Source organism: Hyla sarda, chromosome 6 (assembly GCF_029499605.1).
Source record: "Hyla sarda isolate aHylSar1 chromosome 6, aHylSar1.hap1, whole genome shotgun sequence".
Taxonomy (NCBI): Eukaryota; Metazoa; Chordata; class Amphibia; order Anura; family Hylidae; genus Hyla; species Hyla sarda.
Genome location: NC_079194.1, coordinates 73,327,026 through 73,353,838, shown reverse-complemented (window position 1 = coordinate 73,353,838; position 26,813 = coordinate 73,327,026). Strand labels below are relative to the sequence as shown.

Genomic DNA, 26,813 nt, shown 5'->3' with positions numbered 1-26,813 from the left:
TTTGTCATCAGTATCACCCATACTAAGCTGTTATACAGGCTTGTCACATATTGTTAAACAATGTTCAAAATGATACTTACCTCGCCCTGATCCGTCGCTGCGTTCCACCATTACTCAGCTTTTTTGTGCTATGCTAATGAGCTGCTTGGGGTATGGGTGGAGCTATGATTGCTTCCCGGGCATGGAGACGTCACTGCTGCTGGGTCGGCACTCCGCCCGACTCATAAATATTCCTATTCCCCCCTCCCTGCTCACTCTCTCTCTGACACAGCGGCGCATGTACCACTGTATCAGAGAGAGACCAAGCAGGGAGGGGGACATATGAATATTAATGAGCCAGGTGGAGTGCCGACCCGGCAGGAGTGACGTCATCCTGCTTGGCACCATTGTATCAGAGAGAGAGAGCGAGCAGGGAGGCGGAATATATATAATGATAAACCAGGCAGAGCGCCGACCTGGCAGCGGTGACATCACTGTGCCCGGGGAAGCAAAAGTACCTCTGCCCATGCCCCAAGCAGCTAATTAGCATGTAAAAAAAAAGCTGAATAACGGTGAAATATAGTGACGGATTGGGACGAAGTAAGTATCATTTGGATCAGTGTCTCCCGCACTTCAAGCCTGTATAACAAGTCAGTGCGGGTGATACTGATGACAGATTTCCTTTATTGGCAGATGTAATGTTTTGACTGTTCTACATACTGTAGATGTACATTGAGACCATCAATGACATGGAATTTCTTAAGACTCTTTCATCTAACTCTGACATAACCATTTTCGTTCAAGTAAATATCCCTTTTTTTACGTCTACATTCAGCAGTTTCATAGCTCATTCTTGTTTTTGTCACTTTATTCCTTTGAGAAAATAACTCTGACTCCTCAGCATCTATGAGGATGAATATCGGCAATTTACAGTAAATTGTCTTCTCCGGAGAACATTCATAATTTGTATCTAATCAACCAAAGACAAAATTGGTCTATGTTAAATGGGCTCCATGCTATTCACTGGTGTCTTTGTAGCCTTCCTACAGCTTATGATTTATTGAGCTGCTATTATACCAAACATCCATCCTGCCATGTTAACTCAAGACTCTCTGCAGACTTGTATCCTCCTCCAAATTACTTATTTTTGCGAAACATAAACATTCAATACCTTTTTTTGTAATTGGACTTACACATATACATACTATGTAAAGATTGTAAATGTCCTATGTATTTTTATCTATTAAACTACACAATAAAGCTGAAGGTGTTCTTCCAACAAAGATAGAATATTGCATTCTTTTAATGACCTAGGTGTTTTAATGTATTAAAAATGAAAACCAAATTCTTCTTATATGGTCTTGATCTGAAGAATTTGTAGTCTTACAGGTAGATATTGTCCTTTTTGGTTCTTATTCAATGAAATGCAGAGTGGAGTGACCATAATGCCTTGTGCTGTAGATTACATAGGATACATGTTTTATTCCAATTCATAAAAAAAGATTAGTGTATGCATTCACAATGGTAACTGTATTGGGTAAAAATATAATGCTGAATATTTATGTAAAGATCCCCAAAGCCTTGTCTTGTCCAAGAGTTTCGAAATGCCTACATTTCTATTTCAGAGCCATCACCAGAGTCATATAGATCCCCAGTGATACCTCTACTTCCCTGTTCTGATCCTGTTATCCCACTGTCTGTATCAATCTCCATTTCCTCGGCAATAGTGGTTGGTTCCCAACTTACAAGACCTTTGGGTCCTTGGACATCACAATGGAATTGATGTGCTTCCGGTTTCCTTTGGTCCAAAGTCACATTAAAATTGGACAGGCTATGGTTAGATGATAATGTATTTTGTTCCTGTAGGACGCTTGCTTCTTCTGTTTTCTTTGGCGTATCCGAGAAGCTAATACCCTCTAGGATTTCGGTCATAAGTGAAGGGCCAAAGTCCATGACCAAGGATTGCATGGAGTCAGCATGATATAGACTGCCAAAAGATTCCAAGGGAACAGTACAAACACTGCTTTCCTCTGTATATGGAAGTCCAGAGCTGGCCCAGTCTTCTTCAGGTTTCTGAGAATTGGTGTCCTCTGATGGATCCTCAGAGGATGAGAGCCGTGGCATGGTACAAAATCCAGACTCTAGTCCTAAGTACAGAAATACAATAATTTTGCTTAGTGTTGCAGTTAAATAGCAGTGTGCAGTATAAGATCAGATAGTCAAGCTTTTGAGCAACATAAGAAATAAAAATGTCCTTTTAGTCATATGTAAAGTTTATGTAAGGTTTCTCAACATCCTTCTCTATCAGTTCAGTGAAATAGCTGCTTTCACCTGTGCTGTATAATAAGATATGGACCTAAGGCCCTGTTTAAATTTTGCCCCTACCTTTAACAATTATTTATATGTGATCCACTTGAAGGTAGCTTTCCCCCAAAAAATAGGACCTTCCCTGAAGGTAGCACCACTTGACAATTAAAATAACAAAACAAAAATACATATATTTGACTTGGCTCCCCCACAATTCTTATTTTGCTTCTAGATGCAGGCAACTTCTTCCTGTTGCCACTAGAGGCTTTGAGTATCTTTGGGATGGGCATGATAATATCACTCATTGTACATTACTGAGGGAGAGATACCCTTGGCCTCTAGTGGTCACAGGAATGATGTTGTCTGCAGCCGAGAGACCTCATAGCCTAGGACCCGCTGGAACAACCTTTTGCTATCTTTCCCACCTGACTGCTCCTGCCAGGTTCTTGTGGGACTCAATTTGGAATCCACTGGCATGCCAGACAAAAGGATGTCCCTGGCCTTATATGCCCAGATGTTTCCCACCCCTGTTCTAAAGGCACCCCTGTTTGCAAATATATGTTTGTATTATTATGTATTATTATGGTCGGCCGTAGGGCCGGCGGCGTGTGATGTCACGCCTCCGCCCTCGTGTGACGTCACGCTCCACCCCTCAATGCAAGCCTACGGGAGGGGCGTGATAGCTATCACGCCCCCTCCCATAGGCTTGCATTGAGGGGTGGAGTGTGACGACACACGGGGGCGGAGGCATAATGTCACACGCCGCCGGCCCTTCGGTCAACCATAATCAGTCCTGATGCGAACACGCTCCGGGGGCTGATTACAAATGGGGTGCCGCGTGCATGATCGCGGGCGTCCCCAGCTGCGGGACTCCCGCAATCAGGCATCCTAGCCCCTATCCTTTGGATAGGGGATAAGATGTGTAAGCACCGGAGTACCCCTTTAAAGGGAACCAATCAGCATATTTTAGCATGTATATGCCAAAATCGTTATCCTCACCATCCCCGCGGGATGTTTGCGCCCCCCAGGGATGGGGACTTACACTTACCAGCTCCGTTCGCTGTGGCTGTGGATCTGCCCCAGTGGCTTGAATGATGGCTCGTGTCACTGCTATGCTCCATCTGCCTAGGGAGCAGAGCAGTGATGCAAACCGTCATTCAAACCGTCGAGGCGGGGCCATGGCTGCAGTGAAAGGAGCTGGTAAGTCCCACCCAGGGGACTACTTGCCGGGGCAACTGGGGGGGGGGGGGACTTTATAACTTAATATCTTCACCATCCCTGGGGGCATAAACGTCTCCGGGGATGGTGAGGATAACGATTTTAGCATATATAACTCATTGCCAAGCATTATATATGCTAAAATATGCTGATTGGTTCCTTTTAATTCAACAATGTTTTCATGTAGGTACATTTAGTTAACCTTGATATCCTGATGCATTTGAAATCTGCAGAATCAAACACAAACATTTTTTTTATTATAGGAAGGTAAGGGTCAGAAAAAGAAAATCCATTATGTGAACCAAAGATCTCTACCTCTGTAAGTATAATATGGGAGAAGTTCCTGCGTAAATTTTCAAGCATTCAGAAGAGTTATGCTTTATACTTACCATAATGACTATGTGACTCTGCCATAGAGTTCCAGGCCTCTCCTGGGCTCCCGTCTGTCTCTTCATCCCAATGATGCATACTGATAACTGGCAAAGATACTGAATTTTTTATAATGGGAGAAACAGGTGGAGGGGGAAATATTGGATGCCCTTGAGATTGGGGTTCAGGAGACATCCATCGAGCTTGGCGTAGTTTTTTGGTGATATAGTTCCAACGAGTGTGTCTGTGTTTTTCATGGCAGTTGCTAAGAAAGGAGGTGTCCCCAAAGACTTCTCCTTTTCGTCCTACATGCATTGTGTGCCGAAAGTCACCCAGAGGAGGACTGATCATTTCTGTTGTCAGTGGCACCCGTTCACGCCTGGATCGAGAAACCAGGTTTTTTATCACTGGAAGACTTCCCAGACTCATTTTGTCTATTAAACAATGTGAAAATGTTGAACAAGAAACACTTAAAAGGATCTTTACACCATTGTCTTTTATAGCAATGTCTCACATACTTATTATAAGGTTCTCAACAACAAACTCTCGAGGATCTCTAAGCCAAACTGACAACAGTCTTCAATAAGATGACAAGTTGTTATCTTCTATAAACGTTGTATGTGCCTCTTGTGAAATTGATCTAATGAAGCCACATAGTAGACGTGAAGAATCAGGCAACACAGTAGAGAAGATCTAGTAACAACTAATTCCGGGTCTTGTGTCCTTCAGTCCAGATGAGATGACTGCAACCAAAGGATCAAGCATGAAGTCTAACCTGGAAAGGAGAAGATAAGGCAAAGATTAGGCAAAATTTTTCAGTTTGCGCTGTAGACTAATTTCGTACACTTTTTTTGTAGGTTTTTACTTTAATTCAATTTATGTGAAGCCACATATACTGGTAGAAGCCACATATACTGAAACTCGTGCTGCTGACCCCATGCACTCTGCTTCTGAGCGCACGGGATCCCTATAACATAAATGCACATCATGATATGCAAGGTCACTGCTCAGCTTGATGTACATGTACATCATGTTGCATGAAAGGGTTAATTTAATTTTAAGGACATTATTATTGGAGATATGCTTTACAGCAAGCTCCATTCACATTGACAACAATAGACTGGGGGGAACCTTATTAAATTCCATGGGGGCGATTTCTAAGCATGCTCTGTGCAGAGGTCATTAAACAGAGAGGAAAGAAGGTGAGCGGTGATCATCACCTATTGGGGATGGCCTGATCCTGAATTATCTTCACAGGCAGGATTACAGTGAAAGGTGACACCAGTAGTTTGATGGGCAGGACACTGAAAAGTTTTTCTCTACAGAATGAGAATTGACAGCTTATTTTTAGGCTTAGTGGCCAGAATGAAACCTACATGATATGGGTGGAAAATTTCACAAAGCAGCACCAGTGCTTCTTAAATATGTTGTACATAAAAACTTTTTCTTTAAATTCTATACATAATTCCAATTATTACCTTTCTAACTTATGACTGTGTTAACATCACATTTGTGCCCTCTGTGGCACACATTGGTCAACAAAATGGGCTGCAGGTGGACAAGCACGGACCCCACTGACTTCCGTGGCCTAAATATGGTCAGATAGTGATAGTTTGGGTCAATTTTTCAAGCATACAGACCCAAATGCTCAGCAAACCAAGGTTTATTTATGGAAATTACTCAAACATAGTCACTAGCTGAATACACTTTGGGTAATGTACTTGGGTAATGGAAATAAATGGGGCCCATGCCTGGCCCTGCATGGATATGCCAGTATACCATTTTAAAGGTTTGGCAAAACATAATGCCAGCGAGCCGTTACTTAGATTTTAATATGAACAATCTCAACACATTGCAAACCTCTCTTTATTCAATATGCCATTTTTCAGTGAATCTTCTAAACATTTCATTTTAATGAATTTACTAAATGAGAATAAATAATATTATTTTTTATGAATTCTGTAACGAACTGTCTGGCCGGGCTTCTTGCCAAATTACAGCCTTAATGAGAATCCGCTACAAGATACAAAGTGCCAGCATTTTCTTAATTAATGACTCCTTAGTGGAATTACTCGAGGTGTTGTTAAGGAGGTTCTCCATCTGATTTTAGTTTTTAGAAGGATCTATTTTTTTTTTTTTTTTACTGTAAGGGAAACAGACTGCCACAATTTCTCTACTCTCAGATGTGGACTAAATTGGCATTAATCTGCATTCTAAATTTAGTTTTTCTGTTCTGACAATTATGTATATACGCTCTCTCTTAACCCCTTAAGGACTTAGGTTTTTGCATTTTCGTTCTCCTTACCTTTTAAAAATCATAACCCTTTCAATTTTCCACCTAAAAATCCACATTATGGCTTATTTTTTGCACCACCAATTCTACTTTGCAGGGAAATTAGTAATTTTACCCAAAAATCCATGGCGAAACCGAAAAAAAATCATTGTGCGGCAAAATTAAGAAAATTTTGCAAATTTTGGGGGCTTCCGTTTCTAAGCAGTGCATTTTTTGGTAAAGATGACACCATATCTTTATTCTGTAGGTTCATACAGTTAAAATGATACCCTACTTATATCGGTTTGATTTTGTTGTACTTCTGGAAAAAATCATAACTACATGCAGGAAAATGTAAACGTTTAAAAATGTCCTCTTCTGACCCCTATAACTTTTTTTATTGTTCCACATATGGGGATGTATGAGTGCTAATTTTTTGCACCGTGATCTGAAGTTTTTATTGGTATGATTTTTGTTTTGATTGGACTTTTTGATCGCTTTTTTTTTCCTTTATGGTATAAAAGTGACAAAAAATACGCTATTTTGGATTTTGGATTTTATTTATGTGTACGCCATTGACCGTGTGGCTTAATTAATTATATATTCTTATAGTTTGGAAATTTACCCACGCGGTGATACCACATATGTTAATATTTATTTTTATGTACATATTTTTTTTTTTATGGGAAAAGGGGGGTGATTCAGACTTTTATTAGGAAATGGGTTAAATCACATTTATTAACACTTTAACATTGCACACACTGATTTCTTACACTGATCACTGTCATGCATTAACATGGCATTGATCAGTGTTATTGCCGCTCGACTGCGTCTGCCTGGATCTCAGGCACGGAGCAGTTATTTGGCGATCGGACACGCAGGAGGCAGGTAGGGATCCTCCTCGTGTCCTACAAGCTGTTCAGGATGCCGCAATTTCACCGAGGCAGTCCTGAACAGCCCGACTTTGATCATCAACTTTGATCACCACGTCTGAATGGTTAATACCGGGCATCACCACGATCAGTTATGTCTGGTATTAGTCACAGGTCCCGGCCGTTGATGGCCACCGGGACCGACCCGATATGATGTGGGGCCACCGGCGCAGGAGGTAAATATACGTCCTGCGTCGTTAAGGGGTTAAGGTAGTTTTCCCCCCTGTATGTAGCTTTTCCCCAAAAGACAGGGCCTCCTCTGAAAGTAGCTTGTCCCCTGTATGTAGGACCCTCTGAAGATTAAAATAACAAAACAAAAAATACATAAACCTCTTGAATCCCCCACAGTACTGCTGTCTTATCCTGCTTCTAGGGCACAGGTAGTGTCTTCCTACAGCCACCAGAGGCCCAGAGCTTCTTTATCTTTGGGAGGGGCATCATGATGTCACTCATTGTGCATCCCAGAGGAAGAGACACCCTGGGCCTCTAGTAGCCGCAAGCATGATGTTGTCTAAAGGTCTAGAGACCTCATAGTCTAGGACCTACTGCATGCTAGCGCTGTATGCTATTGTATTATTTTCCCATCAAATGGGAAGGAACCCATACCGCAGGCTTCAAAAATATTTCAGTGTGAATATGAACAAAGCCTAAAATTGGCCATATACCTTAGCTGTGTAAAGAGCACAGGGAGCACTTTCTAAGCACTTTCTGATCATTTTTCATATATCTCCAAAAGTATTGGCCACAGATAGTAGCCACTCAAGATACAACCTGAATCTTTGTCTACCTGTGAAGCATCACATGCTCCCCAGTCTTGGTGAAGAACCTCTAGGAAGATAACCTAAAAGCTATAGTCTTGTTAAAGTTTAGTACACTTAGTACACTGTCTTTAATAGTGTCCTACAACCATCAAGCCTACTTTGTAGCTGTGTGTGTTTGCAACCACTAAACTTACTGTCCTGCTCTGTGTGTCTGCAAGTGTAGTGACTCGGTGCAAAAAACACCTGTCTTCCTGACCTGTCAGGTGGATGTTACCTAGCATGTCTGCTCTGGGCTCACTACTTAGATTTATATGTCCAATTTATTGCACTGTAATATACTGTCAATGCACATGCATGCTTTATTGTGCCCTAAGGGGTTAACTTCTTTGTGTAGGAATATGCTGAGGGGATCACATGCGTCCTTCAGCCAATCAGGGCTGCTGCTCTGCTCCCCTAAGTATAGGCGAGAGTGAAAGGAGTTAGTCAGTGGTTAAGGAGAGAGTGGAGAGAGAGTGGAGGTCACCATTAGATCTCTCCTGTGGTCCTCAACGCGACGTCACTCGTCAGTGCACGACACACAGTGACAGCCCCAGAGCCTGAAGGAGCGCGGTCCCCAGGACATGTAACTATAAAATTGGCAATGGGGAGGGACCTGGGCAGCGGCAGGACTCTGGCCCCGCAGAAGCTGCTGCAGTTCAATGATATAAAGTGCCCAATTTAAATCATTGTACGGCAGCGGCTTCTGCGGGGCCAGAAACTGTTTATAGAGGTATACCTGCACACAAATGCACCCTCATTTTAGCAAGGATATTTGGGTAGAAAACCTTTTTTACGCAAATTTCCTTGGAAAAATGAGGGTGCGTGTTATAGGCCAGTGCGTTGTATACTCCGATAAATACGGTAAGTTTTAGATACTGAGCTTTTCACAGGAGAGGGGGGGGGGGGAAACCTCTGGCTGAAAAAATTCTTAGTCTAAAGTAATGTACTTTTTGCTAATATGACCCTCTTCACTTGTTAAGACAAAGCCGGCATTATAGAGATTTCCTAAAATGCCTTGTGACAAACAAGCTCAGCATTCCAATGGATGGACATAAAGAGCATGGGAAAACAGAATACACACACGCCATGGTGTACACTGAGCAGAAATTACACTTAAAAGGACTGATCACTGTGTTACAACCCCTAGCCACATTTAAGGCAATTTGGTAAATGTTCCTTCCATGGTCCCTTACTTTTGTACTTAGCCCCGATGCCCACGGTCATAGTCAAAATACCTGCATTGAACTCAACTCCAGTTACAGATAAAAGTTAACAGTCAAACTGTTGGTATGCAGCTTTAGCACATTGAATTATATAGATGTATAATATCCTCCACTATTAGAAATAAAACATTTTCCAGTAGCAGAATGTATTTATTCCTAAAGGGAAAGTTTGTTTCCATGAAGGCATCTCTGTAAGATCATCTATCCACCAATCATAGAATTGTTTAGAAATTGCAGCCTCCGGCTTGTCTTTATGTGTTTTAGAGTCTCATCAGCAATTTCCGAGTAACCTCAGTCTTCTACATGGACAGGGGTACATATTATGAATGTTACTTTAGTACTTGTCACCTTTAACCTCCACAGACTTCGAATAGTGAAGAAATATTCCCTGTTTATCATGCAGTATTAAATTACATAACAAAACAGTTTATATGTGTGGCAACCCAAATGACCACTGTCAGGACTGAGACCCAGCATCACTCATGTACTGTAGAAGGCCTCTAAAATTATATTTATATTATGTATAAAAGTAAAGGGGTTTTACATAGAATATGTCAAAAACATCTGATGTGTGGGGCACAACTTCTGAGCCCGGTCCTATGAAGAGAGCGAGCCAAGTCAAGCAGTTACTAGCCTTTAGATCCAGGTGAAGATGGAGATGAAGGGTTTGCTCATCTTCTTTAGTTAGGGCTGTATTACAATGTCAATCCCCACCCGTGTGGTGCTCCACAGGGTTGCAATGAGAGGTGGGTGGGGCAGATGTTGTAGCCCTAGGGCAGATGGTGTTAACCCCTTAATGTTCGTGATGCCAGGGCGTGGTTTTAACCGAGAACCACCCAAACAGTAGCACCACTAGTCCTAGTTAGGCAGGGCAAATAAGAGTCCAAGGCCAGATTAGGGTTAACCGAAGCTTTACTGAGGTAGACAGATGGTACAATCTTTACGGCTAGGCCAGGAACCCAGAGAGATTACCAGTAACACAGGGGACCTCGCAGCTTGCTGGGACTTGCAGTGACTTTGACAGACTTTAGCAGAGCCACGCTGACTATAATAGACTTGACTTGACTGAAGATAGTTACAGCACACAGAGATGACTTGACTTACTGACTTGTGGCTGTAATTTAGGCTTGAGGCCTCCAGATGTGCTGGACACTGGCTCTGAGCCGTCTGGACTGGACTTGACCTCAGCAGAATGTGTGGTGGAAGAGAGAAATTGTAGTACCTCCCCCTCTTATAAAGGGGGGCTGAGCAAGGAACCCATAGGCTAGCTGCGGGTCACTGATCACCTGGTGCTCTCTGGGTAACAAAACATGTGTAACTGCAGGGAACAGTGAAGCCCTAACCCACAGCCACAGACAGTGCCCTAAGTGATGGATCAACAACCACAATGACAAACCCTCTTTGCCAAGTGCTGGGGCAGCGTTGTCAAAATAATAAAATACATAAACAGTATGAGCGAGGAAACAGTTGGAGGCACACAAACTAATAGAGATACACTAAGACACACACAATCAAATCAATGTCAGTCTAGCCAAGGTCAGTACAAGGAAATAGCAGAGTACAGGAACGCAGAGCCAGAAAAGAGTTAAGGGAAAAGCCATAGATCAATAAACAAGCAAGTATCCAGTAAGCAGGAGGTGTCAGCTAAGGTATAACCTTTCACAGACAATGAACTGATCACTGCTCCTAATGTATATATAGGCAGATGATCAGGGATACACCTTCCTGATAGGTAGCAGAGATGAGAACCCCACCCAATCGACACAGGTTAGCTCCAAGCAGCCCCAGCCCAACGAAATTCATATAACTCTTCATGTTCAGCCAGGGCCAGACGTTACAAATTTGCTTTTCAGATGATAACTAGTGTTGCTCCCGAATATTCGCAATGCGAATTTTATTCGCGAATATCGCATATTCGCAAATTCACGAATATTCGCGAATATAGAACTATATATTCGCAATTACAAATATTCTTTTTTTTTTTTCACAGTACACATCACAGTGATCATCCCTCTCTGCTTTCAGCTTGTGTGGTGTAAAGAAGGCTTTAATACTAGTGTGTGAGACTGGTGCTTGAATATTCGCGAATATTGATCCCTCCTTTCTGTTAGCTTGTATGCCAATGAGAATGATGCAAATACAGTTGTCGGAGATTAACAACATACCCAGCAACCAATAGGAAAGTATCCCACCCCTTCGCTATGGGTGGGTTCACACCATGTTTTTACCCATACGGGAGCGCATACGGCTGGGGGGAGCTAAAACCGGTATCCCGGCAGTATGCGCCCGCTATGGTAATTCATTTCAATGAGCCGACCAGAGTGAAACGTGCGCTCCTTTCGGCTCATTTCTGACCTGTATGCGCTTTTCCAACCGAACTTAAAACCGTGGTCGACTATACAGTGGTCTCCAAACTGTAGCCCTCCAGATGTTGCAAAACTACAATTCCCAGCATGCCCAGGCAGTCAGTGCATGCTGAAAGTTGTAGTTTTGCAACATCTGGAGGACCACAGTTTGGAGACCACTACTTAGCAGTCTCCAAACTGTTCTTCCCCAGTTGTTGCATAACTACAACTCCTAGCATGCTTTTCGGCTGTCAGTGCATGCTGGGAGTTGTAGTTTTGCAACAGCTGTAGGCACACTGGTTGGGAAACACTGAACTAGAGTCTGTTTCATAACTCAGTGATTCCAACCCGTGTGCCTCCAGCTGTTGCATAACTACAACTCTCAGAATGCACTGACAGACTGTACATGCTGGGAGTTGTAGTTTTGCAAAAGCTGGAGGCACACAGGTTGGAATCACTGAGCTAGAGTCTGTTTCCTAACTCAGTGTTTCCCCACAAGTGTGCCTACAGCTGTTGCAAAACTGCAACTCCCAGCATGTATGGTCTGTCTGTGCATTCTTGGAGTTGTAGTTTTGCAACAGCTGAAGGTTTGGGCCCCCACCCCATGTGAATGTACAGGGCACATTCACACGGGGGGGGGGGGGGGGGGGTTACAGTGGTTTACCTTTTACCAGTGTGAGCCACGGCAAATTTTCTGCTGCAGCTCGAACTCCCAGTGGAAAACTCACTGGGAACCCTCGCCTGTGTGAATGTACCCTAAAAACACTACACTACATTAAAACAAAATAAAAAGTAAAACACTACATACACACCCTTACACGTCCTCCCAATAAAAATGAAAAACATCTCATACGGCAGTGTTTCCTAAATGGAGCCTACAGCTGTTGCTAAACAACAACTCCCAGTATTGCTGGACAGCCATTGACTGTCCTGGAAGGCTGGGAGTTTTGCAACAGCTGGAGGCACTCTGTTTGGGAAACACTGCCATAGGGTTTTGGTGTAGACAACCACCATCCCTGTAACCGGGTCCGCCCCTTATGGTGAATTCCTAATTTAGGCCTCAAATGCACATGGCGCTCTCTCACTTCAGAGCCCTGTTGTATTTCAAGGCAACAGTTTAGGGCCACATATGGGGTATTTCAGTACTCAGGAAAAATTGCGTTACAAATTTTAGGGGGATTTTTCTCCTTTTACCCCTTATGAAAAGAAAAAAAGTTGGGGTCTACATCTGCATGTTAGTGCAAAAAAATAATTTTTTACACTAACATGCTGGTGTAGCCCCATAATTTTCTTTTTCACAAGGGGTCATAGGAAAAAAAGACTCCCAAAATTTGTAACCCCATTTTTTCTGAGTATGGAAATAACCCATATGTGGATGTAAAGTGCTCTGCTGGTGCACTACAGGGCTCAGGAATGGAGGAGCGCCATTGAGCTTTTAAAGAGAGAATTTGTTTGGAATGGAAGTCGGGGGCCTTGTGCATTTACAAAGCCCCCCATAGTGTCAGAACAGTGGACTCCCCCCACATGTGACCCCATATTGGAAACTACACCACTCACAGAATTTAGTAAGGGGTGCAGTGAGCATTTACACCCCACTGGCATTTGACAGATCTTTAACAGTCGGCTGTGCAAATGAAACATTTTATTTTTCCTTTTTACCGACCACTGTTCCAAAAATCTGTCAGACACCTGTGGGGTGTAAATGCTCACTGGACCCCTTACCCCTTACACTGCAGTCATTACATTATGTGAGGGGGGTAGTTTCCAAAATGGGGTCACATGTGGGAGAGGTCCATTGTTCTGGCACCACGGGGGGCTTTTTAAACACACGTGGCCTTCAATTCCAGACACATTCTCTCTCCAAAATCCCAATGGTGCTCCTTCTCTTTTGAGCATTGTAGTTCGCCCGCAGAGCACTTTACATCCACATATGGAGTATTTATATACTCAGAAGAAATGGTGCTACAAATTTTGGTGTTTTTTTTTCTCCCTATTTTACCTTGTGAAAATGAAAAATTTAGGGTAACACCAGCATTTAGTGAAAACATTTTTTTTTCTTGTTTTCCCATCCAACTTTAACAAAAATTGCTCAAACACCTGTGGGGTGTTAATGACCACTATACCCCGTGTTACGTTCCGTGAGGGGTGTAGTTTCCAAAATGGGGTCACACGTGGGTATTTATCTTTTTACCACTGTAAAGTCAGCCCCCCCTGTGCAAATCACCAATTTAGGCCTCAAATGTACATAGTGCGCTCTCACTCCTGAGCCTTGTTGTGCATCCGCAGAGCATATTACGCCCCCATATGGGGTATTTCCGTACTCAGGAGAAATTGCGTTTCAAATTTTGGGGGTCTTTTTTTCCTTTTTCTGCTTGTGAAAATATAAAGTATGGGGCAACACCAGTATGTTAGTGTAAATTTTTTTTTTTTACACTAACAGGCTGGTGTAGACCCCAACTTTTCCTTTTCATAAGGGATAAAAGGAGAAAAAGCCCCCCAAAATTTGTAACGTAATTTCTTCTGAGTACAGAAATACCCCATATGTGGCCCTAAACTGTTTTCTTGAAATACGACAGGGCTCCGAAGTGTGAGAGCGCCATGCCCATTTGAGGACTAAATTAGGGATTGCATAGGGGTGGACATAGGGGTATTCTACACCAATGATTAAAAAACAGGGTGCCTCCAGCTGTTGCTAAACTCCCAGCATGCCTGGACAGTCAGTGGCTGACCGGAAATGCTGGAAGTTGATGTTTTGCAACAGCTGGAGGCTCCGTTTTGGAAACACTGCCATATGATATGTTTTTCATTGTTATTGGGGGGGGGGGGGGGGCGTGAAAGGGGGTGTATATGTAGTGTTTTACCCTTTATTATGTGTAGTGTAGTGTTTTTAGGGTATATTCGCACAGGCGGGTTTGCGGTGAGTTTCCCGCTAGGAGTTTGCACTGCAGCGGAAAACAGGAAGCTCACTGTTAAACCGCCCATGTGAATGTACCCTGTACATTCACATGGGGGGGGGGGCAAACCTCCAGCTTTTGCAAAACTACAACTCCCAGCATGCACTGACTAACCATGCATGCTGGGAGTTGTAGTTTTGCAACAGCTGGAGGCACACTGGTTGGAAAACCTTCAGTTAGGTTCTGTTACCTAACTCAGTATTTTCCAACCAGTGTGCATCCAGCTATTGCAGAACTACACCTCCCAGCATGTACTGGGAGATGTAGTTATGCAACAGCTGGAGGTGCGCAACTACAACTCCCAGCATTCCGAGACAGCTTTTTGCCGTTTGGGCATCCTGGGATTTGCAGTTTTGGAACAGCTGGAGGGCTGCAGTTTAGAGACGACTGCACAGTGGTCTCCAAACTGTGGCCCCCCAGATGTTGCAAAACTACAACTCCCAGCATGCCCAGACAGCTGTTTGTTGTCTGGGCACACTGGGAGTTGTAGTTTTGCAAGTTTTTATCATGAGCGAATACATGTTAAGACTATAAAGAAAATATATTCGTGCATATGTGAATAATAATATATTTTCACATAAGCAATTTTTTTCACATACGAATTTAGCGAATATATGACAAATATTTGCGCATATATTTGCAAAATATCGCAAATTCGAATATGGCCTTTGCCGCTTATCACTAATGATAACCACCCAGTAATAAGGCCCTAGCTCCCAACAACTTACTGTAAATGAAGAAAGCAGTAGATGATTGACTCTCTCTGCAGTCAGTCTCTACGTTAATTGACATATGGGCCCCTATTTTCTCAGTAGGTGGGATACCTAGAAATACTATGCAGGATATGCCATGAATGTCTGCTAGCTGGGGACACACTTCTGGGATTCCTACTAGGGTTGACTGGCCACCTAGATGATAGGGATGGAAGACAGGATAGAAGACAGATGTTTGATAGCTGGACCCACCACCAGTACAACCTTTAAAGTCTTTCCGAGTTCAGAAAACAACTCAGCAGGCTCTGTATTCAGTCTCTACCTGGAAGCAAGAATTGGTTTCATTAATTCTTGTGTTGGTGGTTTCAACAGGGTCAAAAGCACCACATACTCCCAATGGGCAGGGATTTCACTTTGGGGACATGCCATAAAAGTTTATGATGGGGAATCAAGACATTCTAGCTTAGATTTTTTCTGTTATTTAGGATGAAAGATTTTTTTTAAACAAAGCCTAGCGCCTGTCTTTCTGGCTTTACTTATCTTTATGTCTATAGTTATTACTGGAAATGACAGAACTGGTTGAGACAATTTTAGATTTCCTATGGACATTATCTGATGCCACAGACAAATAACAATTTCCCTCTGCGGAATGCCATTTGCAAGTTTGAAATAAACTGAAGGGATTGCTTATGTAGGGAAATCACATTATGTTCAGATGCTGCTGTAGAATGTGGGATGGGAGATAATAAGTAAGAAAGTGCGGGCACACGGAGGATTCCAATGCTGCAGACTCATATTCCTGAAGCTATGATACATCTACCATAAATTGTAATATTGGAAATTAATGACTCTATTACGGAGCTGCATGTCTTCGGCTACATGAAATAAACCATTCTGGCAGTCAAACCAAGACATGATCTAGACATCAATATTACAGTCACTCAGTGTCTCTTCAGGACTGGAGGGCACATATGGATTTGGTCAAAAAAAAAAAAAAAAAAAAAATCTTTCTTTTCAACATCTATCCCATCAGCAAAAGCAATGACAAACCTTCAAGAAAGAAAGAACGTAAAAAAACAAACAACAACTTCCTGAATACTCAAAGGAAACATCCTGTCTGCTGAGACTTCTGATGAATCTGTAGCCTGGATCAACGAGATAAGGAGCGGCCATGAAATATTAATGATATAAGTCTTCCTCATGTTCACATGAACCCTCCGCCATCCTCTAAAGACTGTTCTATACCCGTCATGTTTGTAACCTCCAGGGGATCCACACCACACAAGTCTACCTTTGTTTTGTTATCATTGCTCCAGTGCACACACACTTATCTAATGGAATTCCACATCAGCTACTGTTCAGACCCTGACCTGTGTCACTACAGGGCTTAGGTTATCAATAAGTCATACATACTGAAAACTGTGCCTTAGATACTTAAAGGGGTACACCTGTAAAAAAAAAAAAAAAAAAAAAAATTATTAACTGGTGCCATGAAGTTAAACAGGTTTGTAAATTACTTCTATTTAAAAATCTTAAACCTTCTAGTACTTATCAGCTGCTGTATACTACAGAGGAAGTTCTTTTCTTTTTGGATTTCCTTTCTGCCTGACCACAGTGCTCTATGTTGACACCTCTGTCCATGTTAGGAACTGTCCAGAGCAGGAGCAAACTGCCATAGCAAACTTATCCTGCTCTATACAGTTCCTGACATGGACAGAGGTGTCAGCAGAGAGCACTGTGGTCAGACAGAAAACAAATTTAAAAAGAAAAGAACTACCTCTGTAGTATACAGCAGCTGATAGGTACTGGAAGGATTAAGATTTTTAAATAGAAGTAATTAACAAATCTGTTTAGTTTTCTGGCACCAGTTGATTGAAAAAAAGTTTTTCACTGGAGTACCCCTTTAAGAGATTTGAAGGGAACATGTGCATTATAAAAAAAAATCTATAAGATTAAGCAGATATAGAACAGAAGTTGCAATATACACACAAACTTAAAGGGGTACTCCCCAGGAAAAACATAATTTAAAAAAAAAATCAACTGGTGCCAGAAAGTTAAACAAATTTGTAAATCTGGCCGGACGAAGCACGCTCAAGTCTGAGCGCCCCTGTCATCTGAGGTCCCCGCTGGAGGAGACCGTCTAGGAGCTTACCTTTGGAAGCTGTAGCGGTGAGTGCAGGAAGCTCGGTGGCATTGCCATATTCTTCCCCACAATTTCAGATTTGTAAATTACTTCTATTTAAAAATCTTAATCCTTCTAGTACTTATCAGCTTCTATTTGCTCCACAGGAAGTTCTTTACTTTTAGAATTTCCTTTCTGTGTGACCACAGTGCTCTCTGCTCACATCTCTGTTCATTTTAGGAACTGTCCAGAGTAGGAGCAAATCCCCATAGCAAACCTATCCTGCTCTGGACAGTTCCTAAACAGGACAGAGGTGTCAGCAGAGAGCACTGTGGTCAGACAGAAAGGAAATTCAAAAAGAAAATAACTTCCTGTGGAGCAAATAGAAGCTGATAAGTACTAGAGGGATTAAGATTATTAAATAGAAGTAATTTACAAATCTGTTTAACTTTCTGGCACCAGTTGATTTAAAAAAAAAAAAAAAGTTTTCCAGGGGAGTACCCCTTTAAGATACTGATTCATTTATAATTTTTTTTAAAGCAAACTGTATGTTTTTTTTTTTTTTTTTTTTTTTTTTGGGGGGGGGGGGGGGGGGGGGGCTAACCCTCATGGGGCACTGCTTTTTTCATTCTCTCCATTTCAGGTAGACACTTCTTTGCTGTTAGTTGTCTGGCCAATCACAGCACATCTATTGCTTACTGCTAAGCAATGACTTAGGGGGAGATTTATCAAAACCTGTGTAAAGGAAAAGTGGTGCAGTTGCCCATGGCTACCAATCAGATTGCTTCTTTCATTTTTAAAGAGGCCTGTAAAAAATGAAAGAAGCAATCTGATTGGTTGCTAATGGAGGGAAGTTGTTTAAAATGCCAGGGACTTTTTTTTAAATTTAATATAGGGGTTTGTAAATGGGACAAGGCATCAATACTATGCATAGCCATTACTAGGAGTATCTCATACAGGCATACAGGCCATTGTAAGTAATGAAAAGGGCACTGTGCCCACCTATACATGTGTTGCCCCAAACAGCTGATCAGTGTTGGTACTGAGAGTTGCTTCCCCCTACCCTACACACTGACATTGATAAATTATAATCTATGATATGAATTTATATGATGCTCCCCAACGACCCCGTAAGTAGTCCCCTGGGCGGGGAGCTCCTTTCACCTAGTCCCGTGTCTTTGGCCAGCAGTGACACACTGATTGACGGGCCGCGTCATCGCTCTGCTCACTGAACACACGGAGCAGAGCGATGATGCAGCCCGTCAATCAAGCCGAGGGGGAGTCGCTACCGGCCAAAGACACAGGACTAGTTGAGAGGAGCTCCCCACCCAGAGGACTACATACGGGTGCGGCGGGGAGCGGTTTATAAGTCCATATCCTCACCATCCCCGCAGGCAGGAACGTCCACCAGGGATGGTGAGGATAAAGATTTTATCCTATATAACGCTTTGCCAAGCATTATATATGGTAAAATGTGATAATTGGTTCTCTCTAAAGTGTATGTCTATCTTTTGTTTTTAAATCTAGAGAGTCAGAGCCCTGTTCTGGTTGGAGATCATGGAGGGGTGGAGGGCGGGTGCAATCAGCCCAACCAAAGCCCCACCCCCAGCCCGTGAACAGACACTTATCCTCTATCCTGTGGATAGTGGATATGATTTTTGTGGCTGAATAACCCTTTTAGCAGATTAATAGGTAAATTATCTCTAGAGATGAGCAGCTCACCAGAGATTTTTTTCAGTTTCAAGTTTGAGATTCTGTCAGATTTGGATTCCAATTAAGAATTTTGTGTGACTCCCCATGACCCATATGTACAAAAACAAAAACTCCTGTGAATGGCTGCAGAATCTTTGGTCCAATGAATGTAGTGAGAAGCTGTGATGCATTCAGCATTGCTTTTTACCTCCAGGCCACTTATTATATAGGAGCAGGGACAAAAAAACAAATCGAAAGCAAACCACAAAAAGTTTGGATTCTTACCAATCTGAATTCTTTTTGTGAAATTTGGACCGAAGCAGATTTTTGCCAAATCCATTTGTTTATCTATAATTACCATTTATCCATTCGGAAAATGCTAACTTCTAGATCAGCGGCAGCGGCGGTCCAACCACTGAAACCCCTACTGCTCTGTTAAGTGAGGGTTCCGTCCATGGTCCCTGTGTTTCTCGAGTATCATTTAAGCAATTCAAAGTGTATGGGCCTTCCGAAAATAGTCATGTGCTGTACTCAATATCTATAGGGGGAGATTTATCAAAACCTGTGCAGAGGAAAAGTTGACCAGATGCCCAAAGCAACTAATCAGATTGACTCTTTCATTTCTAAAAGGCCTCTGAAAAATGAAAGAAGCAATGTGATACTTTTCCTCTGCACAGGATTTGATAAACCTCCATAGATTTTGGATGGATTGTTACTATGCATGTTCGACCACCATGCTCCATTCGAAAGGAGAACTCTCCCACTCTAGATATCAGTAGGACTCGTTTTAAAGGTCTATATTAGAAAATAGAGCTCAAAACCTAAAAATTGTATATATATATATATATATATATATATATATATATATATATACACATATATATATATTTTTTTTTTAATGTTGACATTACATTTTAAAATAAATCATCCTCTTCTGATTATATCACATATCTGAATCTCTTTCTCCTTCTTTGGCCTGTAAAACCCCCAGTGACTGCCCAGGAATGTATCTTCTGACCAGATCTTGTTCTGCTTCCTCATTCTTTGTTTATCCATGAATGGTGGCCCAGTACGGGAGGTGTTACCTTTGTCAGTGTCCCCAAGGCTGTTTTACCATTTAAAGTGTTATAAAATGTAGAGTTATACCATGTGATATGTCATGTGACTGTTACCCAGGAGGTACCAGTGACCAGGTGATCCCAAGGGTGACCTATGGGCTCCCTCCTAATCTCCCCCATATAAGCCCTGCGTGGAGCTTCTCTCTCTTTGAGCTCTTCTCTTCTGCTAAGCTGAGGTCGAGTGCAGTCATGCCTAGTGTGTGTGTCCAGAGTGTTGGAGACCTCAAAGTCCAGTCCTGCAGCCACCATCAATTCAAATAAGCTAAAGTCACAGCTTTATGAGTCAAGTCAAGTCAGTCCCTGTCATCTGTCAAGTCAGCGTGGTCTGCATTCAATTGTCCAGTCCTACTACAAGTTCTAGCAAGCCCTTAAGGTCACTGGTCACCTCCTTGGGCCCCGGCTGAACTGTATAGACTTTACCAACTGTCTACACTCAGTAAAGCTTCTGTTGTCCGTAACTTGGCGTCAGAGTCTTTATTGCCCCTGTGCCTTGCCCAGGATCCAGCGATATACCTTCGGCTGGTTATAAGCTAAACCATGTCCTGGTGTCACGAATACAAGGGGTTAATGCCATCTGCCCCTAGGGTGACAACATCTGCCCTGCACCACACACACCCCGCCACCACACATGCATAAACTATCCACTGCTGAACAATTCTATTGTACTTATTCTGATAAAGCCGTCAGTATTCTACCTCCTGGAAACAAAGGGCATTGATAAATTCTGCTCATTACTTCTCATTTGTCCTGGAATTGGATCATCTCCAAAATTAAAGGCACTTGTAATGTCAGTCGGTGACTTGCTTGTTTATATTGCTATTGGCACAGGTGGAAACAGCCTGTGTTCTCATTCTCTAATGTTAAACTCGTGCCCTCGCCCTTCCCCTCCAGGATCCCATTGTCTTCTTTCTTCCCTCTAAATGTCCTGTTAATAGGGGGAAGTTTACATTGGTTTTCCTGTTCTCCCTCTGGCCCCAGTGAAATTCTTAGAACCTAATGTGACTTCCTTCCTTCGAATCTTCAAGAAAAATGTCCACGTCCTTCACTGCAGTTCTGTTATTTACTAAAGTATCTACATCAGGGAAAAAGGATGACACTTGGAAAAGTAAAATGTATTCTGAACATGCAGAGAACAACGATATTCATGTCCACCAGACAGTAAGTTGTATTGTGTCAAATATCAAACACAACAGCCATTGAGCCTCAAAAAGACTAGAGATGGGACTCTTTGAAGTCAATATCCGGTCTACTGGCTGATACATTAAAGTCATAAATGGACCAACTCATTGACTAAAACAATACCCCACCCTTCACTCAGAACGGAGATCAACGACTTAATAAAATGTATACAATGTTCATTGATATAGCAAGATTTTCCATGCATTGAGGTAGGTTTATGCTGAATTATTGCTTGCCAGATACCTTGACTCATACTGTTAAAGTGGTCCTGTCACTTTCTAAAACCTTTTAGATATTGTAGAGATGTGGTCAAAGTTTTGTTTTGCGGGAGTCTGAATGTTCACCCCACCAGTTGTGAGAACAGAACTTACTATAGGAGTCCATCTTAGTGGTAAACTGAGCTTGGAGATAACACGCTCATTGTAGTGATCAGTGGAAGTCTGAACATCTAGACCAGTGGCGTCTCCAGCATTCATATTTAGGGGGGGCACATGGGGGGCCAGGGACAAAAGTGGGGGGGGCAATTTTAAAACGTGTGTGTGTGTATATATATATATATATATATATATATATATATATATATATATTTATATATATATATATATATATATATCATAAATAAATATACATACACTGTGCAGAACATGTTTAATAAAAAAAAATATAAAAAAATGTAATTTCAAATCTTCATACATTCTTGTTGCACAATGATTTTTTTTTCCATTTTTGCCGTAGATTTTTGGGTAAAATGACTGATGTTACTACAAAGTAGAATTGGTGAAAAATAAGCCATCATATGGATTTTTAGGTGCAAAATTGAAAGGGTTATGATTTTTAAAAGGTGAGGAGGAAAAAACAAAAGTGGAAAAACGCTTTGTCTTAAAGGAGAACTCCGAAATATAAAAATTGTCGCCCATACTGCCGGCAGTAAAAAAATAAATATGTATATACCTTCCTCTTGTCCCCCGGGGCCTCCGGTAACCGTCTCTGGTCTCCGCCGTGATCCACTTCCTGGTTGCCGGTGGTCGGATGAATCATACTGCGCTCAGCCAATCACCGGCCGCAGTGAAGTCCGACTCGGCAGGCGATAGGCTGAGCGGCAGTGTGAGAACGCTTCAGGACACAAAATTCTTCACTACACTGGCACCTGCGGCCGGGGCCGAAAACGTCACACTGCCGCTCAGCCTATCGCCGGCCGAGTCGGGACTTCACTGCGGCTGGTGATTGGCTGAGCGCAGTATGACTCCCCGACCACCGGCAACCAGGAAGAGGATCGTGGCGGAGGCCGGAGCCGGTTACCGAAGGCCCTGGGGGAGCGGAGGAAGGTATGTACATCTTTATTTTTTTACTGCCGGCAGTAAGGGGGACAATTTTTATGTTCTGGAGTTCTCCTTTAAGGCGTTAAAACTTTTGGACACTACCATCAACTTTGATAGCGGCATCTAAAGTGTTAATGTCAGACATCAGCCTGATTGGTGATGTCTGGCATTAGCTGAGGGTTCTAGCTAATGATTTAAACAACACAGTGGGAGCAGGCACTGTGCGTACACATACGCCTTGTGGCCCACATTTATCATTGTCTTTAGACTGTTTTTTGTGTCTAAAAAAGGGGCAAAAAAGGGGCAAGCAGGGTTTTTTTTCACCTTTTTTTGCCCCTTTTTGTTTACAAATTTCTGCTGATCTTGAGTTGCAATACACTTATTTTGAGTTGCAATCCACTGATTTTGGCAAAATACATGATATGGAAGGGATTTATCATTGCGCCTTTTTGTAAAAAGGAGCAAAAAAAGGCGTAAAGCCACTGAAAAGTCTCTAAAACTACACCAGCCCAGACATGGTGTAGCTTTTTGGTGTATGTGTAGACAGAAATTTCAGAAAATGTGACCTGCACAAAATTTATCAAAGCTCTTTTACCTTTTAATAAATTTGGTGCGCCTACACATTATCAGCACACAAAAAAAAAGGTGTAAAAAAATGCTTCACTTGCACTTCAATGATAAATGTGGGCCTCTGTCCTTAGGGCTCATTTACACGGATGGATCCCCAGCATATTTTACGCTGCGGATCCCCCGACAATGGACCCTACAGTGCTGCCTCCATCTGTGCCTGCTCAAAACAGCAATCCACCACTATGAGCAGACACGCTTTGATGTGTATACTCGCACACATCGCGGCTGCTCTCGGCCTAGCTCAGAGAGCAGGAGGAGCGGCCATGATGTGTGAGAGTAAACACATCAAAAGCGTGTCTGCCCGTGGTGGAGGATTGCCGTTATGAGCAGGCACAGATGGAGGCAGCACTGTATGGTCCATTGTCGGTGGATCTGCAGTGTAAAATACACTGTGGATCCATCCCTGAATGAGCCCTTAGGGTATGTTCACACGTACAGGATCTGCTGTATATTTTCTGCAGCTGATTTTGCTACCTATTGAAGCTAATGGGTTGCAAAATCAGCTGCACAAAATATGCAGCAAAAATATGCAGCTGATCCTGTACATGTGAATATACCCTTAAGGGGTTAACAATAAACTAGCAGTGTGTTCACATGTCCTTCCAGAGAGGTCACTTTCCCTCCTCCAATGTCCACAGGTCTCCAACAGGTCATATTACCAGAACAATTTATGGAAAAATGGGGCAAAAAATTGCGCGGTTTTACCCAAAAAATTGTTCTGATATGACTTGTGGACACTGAAGGAGGGTAAGTGACCCCTCTGGACTGCTACTATACACGTCACCCAGCCCCAGGATAGACTGCTGATCAGGGGGGAGAGAGGGAGGACATCACTCACCTCACATGAAGCTGCTCTGTGTTCCGGAGGCCTGTCAGCTCTCGGCCCCGTCCTCTCCAGTGCTGGGGGCGGAGCCATCATCAGGTACCTTCATCCGTGCTCTACCTGTCTCTACTAATGATACACAGACCAGGAGCAGCACAGGGATATCCCCAGCAGCTGCAGCGGGCTCTTTACCCAGCCGGTCAGTCCGCCACTGGCCCCGATACTAGTATCGGGACATCTCTATTTATTTTAAATTTGGGGGGCACGTCATGATCTAGGAGGGCCATGGCCCCCTCTGCCCTACCCTAGCGACGCCACTGATCTAGACCAAGACTCATCAAAAATTTTCACATGTCTTTACAACATGTCAAACGTTTTTGGGAGAGATTGTGCCCATTTAAGCTAGCTGTATATGTGGTGGCTTACTGGGGTGATGTGTCTGGAATAAGGTTCGTGATGCAGGGTAGCATTAACCTCCATGCTCCAAGGGTAGTAGCTTCCTGGGCCAAGCACTGAGGTAATAACGACCACAGATGCAGGGTTATGGAGACTACTAATTTTACTCAGGAACTTGCAAAAATATACAGGAACAGTTCAACAGTAGTGATGTTCGGCATAGGCCATATTCAAATTTGCGATATTTCATGAATATATGGATAAATGTTCACGAATTTCACATATTCGTTCACTTTTGTCCATGAGAAATTCGTAATTAAATTTGTATAGTGCGCATGCGCGATTATATCTTGCAACTAAGTATCTGTGGGCAACTTTCCTATTGGTTGCTAGGGATGTTGCTAACCTCTGACAACTGTTTTTGCATCCTTCATTGGCCGACAAGCTAAAGGAAGTGTCCTCTGGAAGTGCCGATATTCGCAAATATTCGCATATACGAAATATTCGCGCTCTACACCGACTCACACAGTAAATAATATTGGAGCCTTCTTTGGACCACAACCTGGAAGCAGGGAGGGATGATCACTTTTTCTTTTACACAGTACACATCATTGTGATGTGTACTGTGGAAAAAAAAAATATTCGTCATTACGAATATATATCACTATATTCTAAATATTCGCCCTCAACATTATTCAACAGTAGTGCAAAGTTCACTGAAGTATGCTTTAGGGATTACAGTGGCTTTGGGGCACTATGGGACTTGTAGTCCTTGCTGACTAACTAGCTTCTTGCTTGCAGAATTAGGGCTAGACTGCTCTGGATTTCACTGTATGGCCTGTAAGAGACTTAGGAGCTGACCAACACTGACTCTCCACATAGGAATCTGGAACTAGGGCTTACTGCTGGGGTTTAGATTGTAAATTTATGGACCGGAGTTACCCAAGGCTTTCTTTCTTCTTATCCTCTTCTTTGCTAATGGGGTTTGTGGGCTCTCTTGGCTCTGATTTGCTGGACAACATGGTCGACAAGATCCTGTGAAGGGTGTTGTAGCTCTGAACAGATTAGAGCTGTAACTGGATTTTCTTAGGCCTGTCCTCATGTGGTGAGGTACAAGTCCACAGCAGAGGTGTAGAGGTGACCTCCACTCTCTCCTTTCTCATTCTCTAGACACTGACCATCTCCTCCTTGTTTTGAAGACTTAGGGGAAGAAGGGCAGCAGCCCTGATTGGCTGAAGCAAGCAAGCATCCTCCTGCACAAAGAAGTTAACCACTTAGGGCCCAATACAGCATCAAAGTGCATTTACAATACATTACAGTGTAATACATATCAGATTTAAACCTGAGTAGTGGGCTTGGGGCAGACATGCTAGGTGATATCCACCTAACAGGTCAGGAAGACACCGGTACATAACCGGTACATAACATATATTTTAGCTGTTGGCCGTCGCTTGACCGATTGCTATTTCTCTTCACCCCCCCCCCAATGGATGTATGTGCTCAGTTTGGCTCCTGAGAACAAAGGATGAAGAATCCGATTTGGGATACCCCCATACACATATGGCTAGCTTATCCCACCAAAATCAGTGGGTTTGGCCAACTTTAACCCCCTTAACGACAGAGGGGGTACTACCGTGGGAATTTCAGTCCCCGCCGGTAGCCGGTCTGGGACTGGACCAGGAAGCCTGCTGAAATCATTCAGCAGGCATCCCAGCACATGGCCGAGGGGGGTCCTGAGGCCCCCTCCAATTCGGCGAACGCTGCAAATCTACGGTCAATTCAGACCGGTGATCTGCGGCGATTCTGGTTCATAACTGTCTACGTTGACCTGGAAAATAAGGGGGATCGGGGCTGTCCAAGACACCCACGATCCCCCTGAAGTGATAGGAGTGAGGTGACAGGGGTGCCACCCCTCCTATCCCTGTTATTGGTCGTTCAGAAGCAACAAACCAATAGCAGATCGTGGGCAGAAAGGGGGTGGGGGCGGAATTAAAGTTTGGTTCCCCCGTTCTGCCCACCCACTGTAGTCCGAGCAGAACGGGGGAACCGGTGATGACCAATGCCGGAGGTCACTTACCAGTGGCAGGCGGCGATCGGCGATGGGCAGCGATGACATGCGGCTCCCTGGTGTGGCGATCCTACAGAAGCCGTTGAGTTGTTGCCTAGCAACATCTGGAGGGATACAGTTTCTAGTCTCTAAACTGCAGCCATCCAGATGTTGCAAAACTACAACTCCCAGCATGCCCAGACAGCTGTTTGCTGTTTGGGCATGTCAGGATTTGTAGTTTTGCAACAGCTGGAGAGCTACAGTTTGGAGATCACTGTGCAGTGGTCTCTAAACTGTGGCCCTCTAGATCTTGCAAAACTACAACTCCCAGCATGCTCAGACAGCAGTTTGCTGTCTGGGCATGCTGGGATTTGA

The 26,813-nt window shown here is 43.1% G+C and overlaps 1 protein-coding gene across 3 annotated transcripts in view; it reads right to left on the bottom strand.

The window, feature by feature from the left end:
- Positions 1 to 571: 571 nt before the first annotated feature.
- CDC42EP1 (CDC42 effector protein 1) overlaps positions 572 to 26,813 on the bottom strand; it is a 49,318-nt gene continuing 23,076 nt past the window's right edge. Inside the window, exons 1-3 of one of the 3 annotated variants that reach the window (XM_056524132.1) lie at positions 26,469 to 26,552; positions 3,894 to 4,648; positions 572 to 2,126 (exon numbers count right to left, since the gene is read on the bottom strand). In XM_056524132.1, coding sequence (XP_056380107.1) covers positions 1,588 to 2,126; positions 3,894 to 4,302 — 948 coding nt within the window. In that variant the 5' untranslated portion in view covers positions 4,303 to 4,648; positions 26,469 to 26,552 and the 3' untranslated portion in view covers positions 572 to 1,587. Of the gene's footprint in view, positions 2,127 to 3,893; positions 4,649 to 24,010; positions 24,125 to 26,468; positions 26,553 to 26,813 lie in introns of those variants that run through there. The other 2 variants (XM_056524133.1, XM_056524131.1) reach the window with 2 other exon arrangements.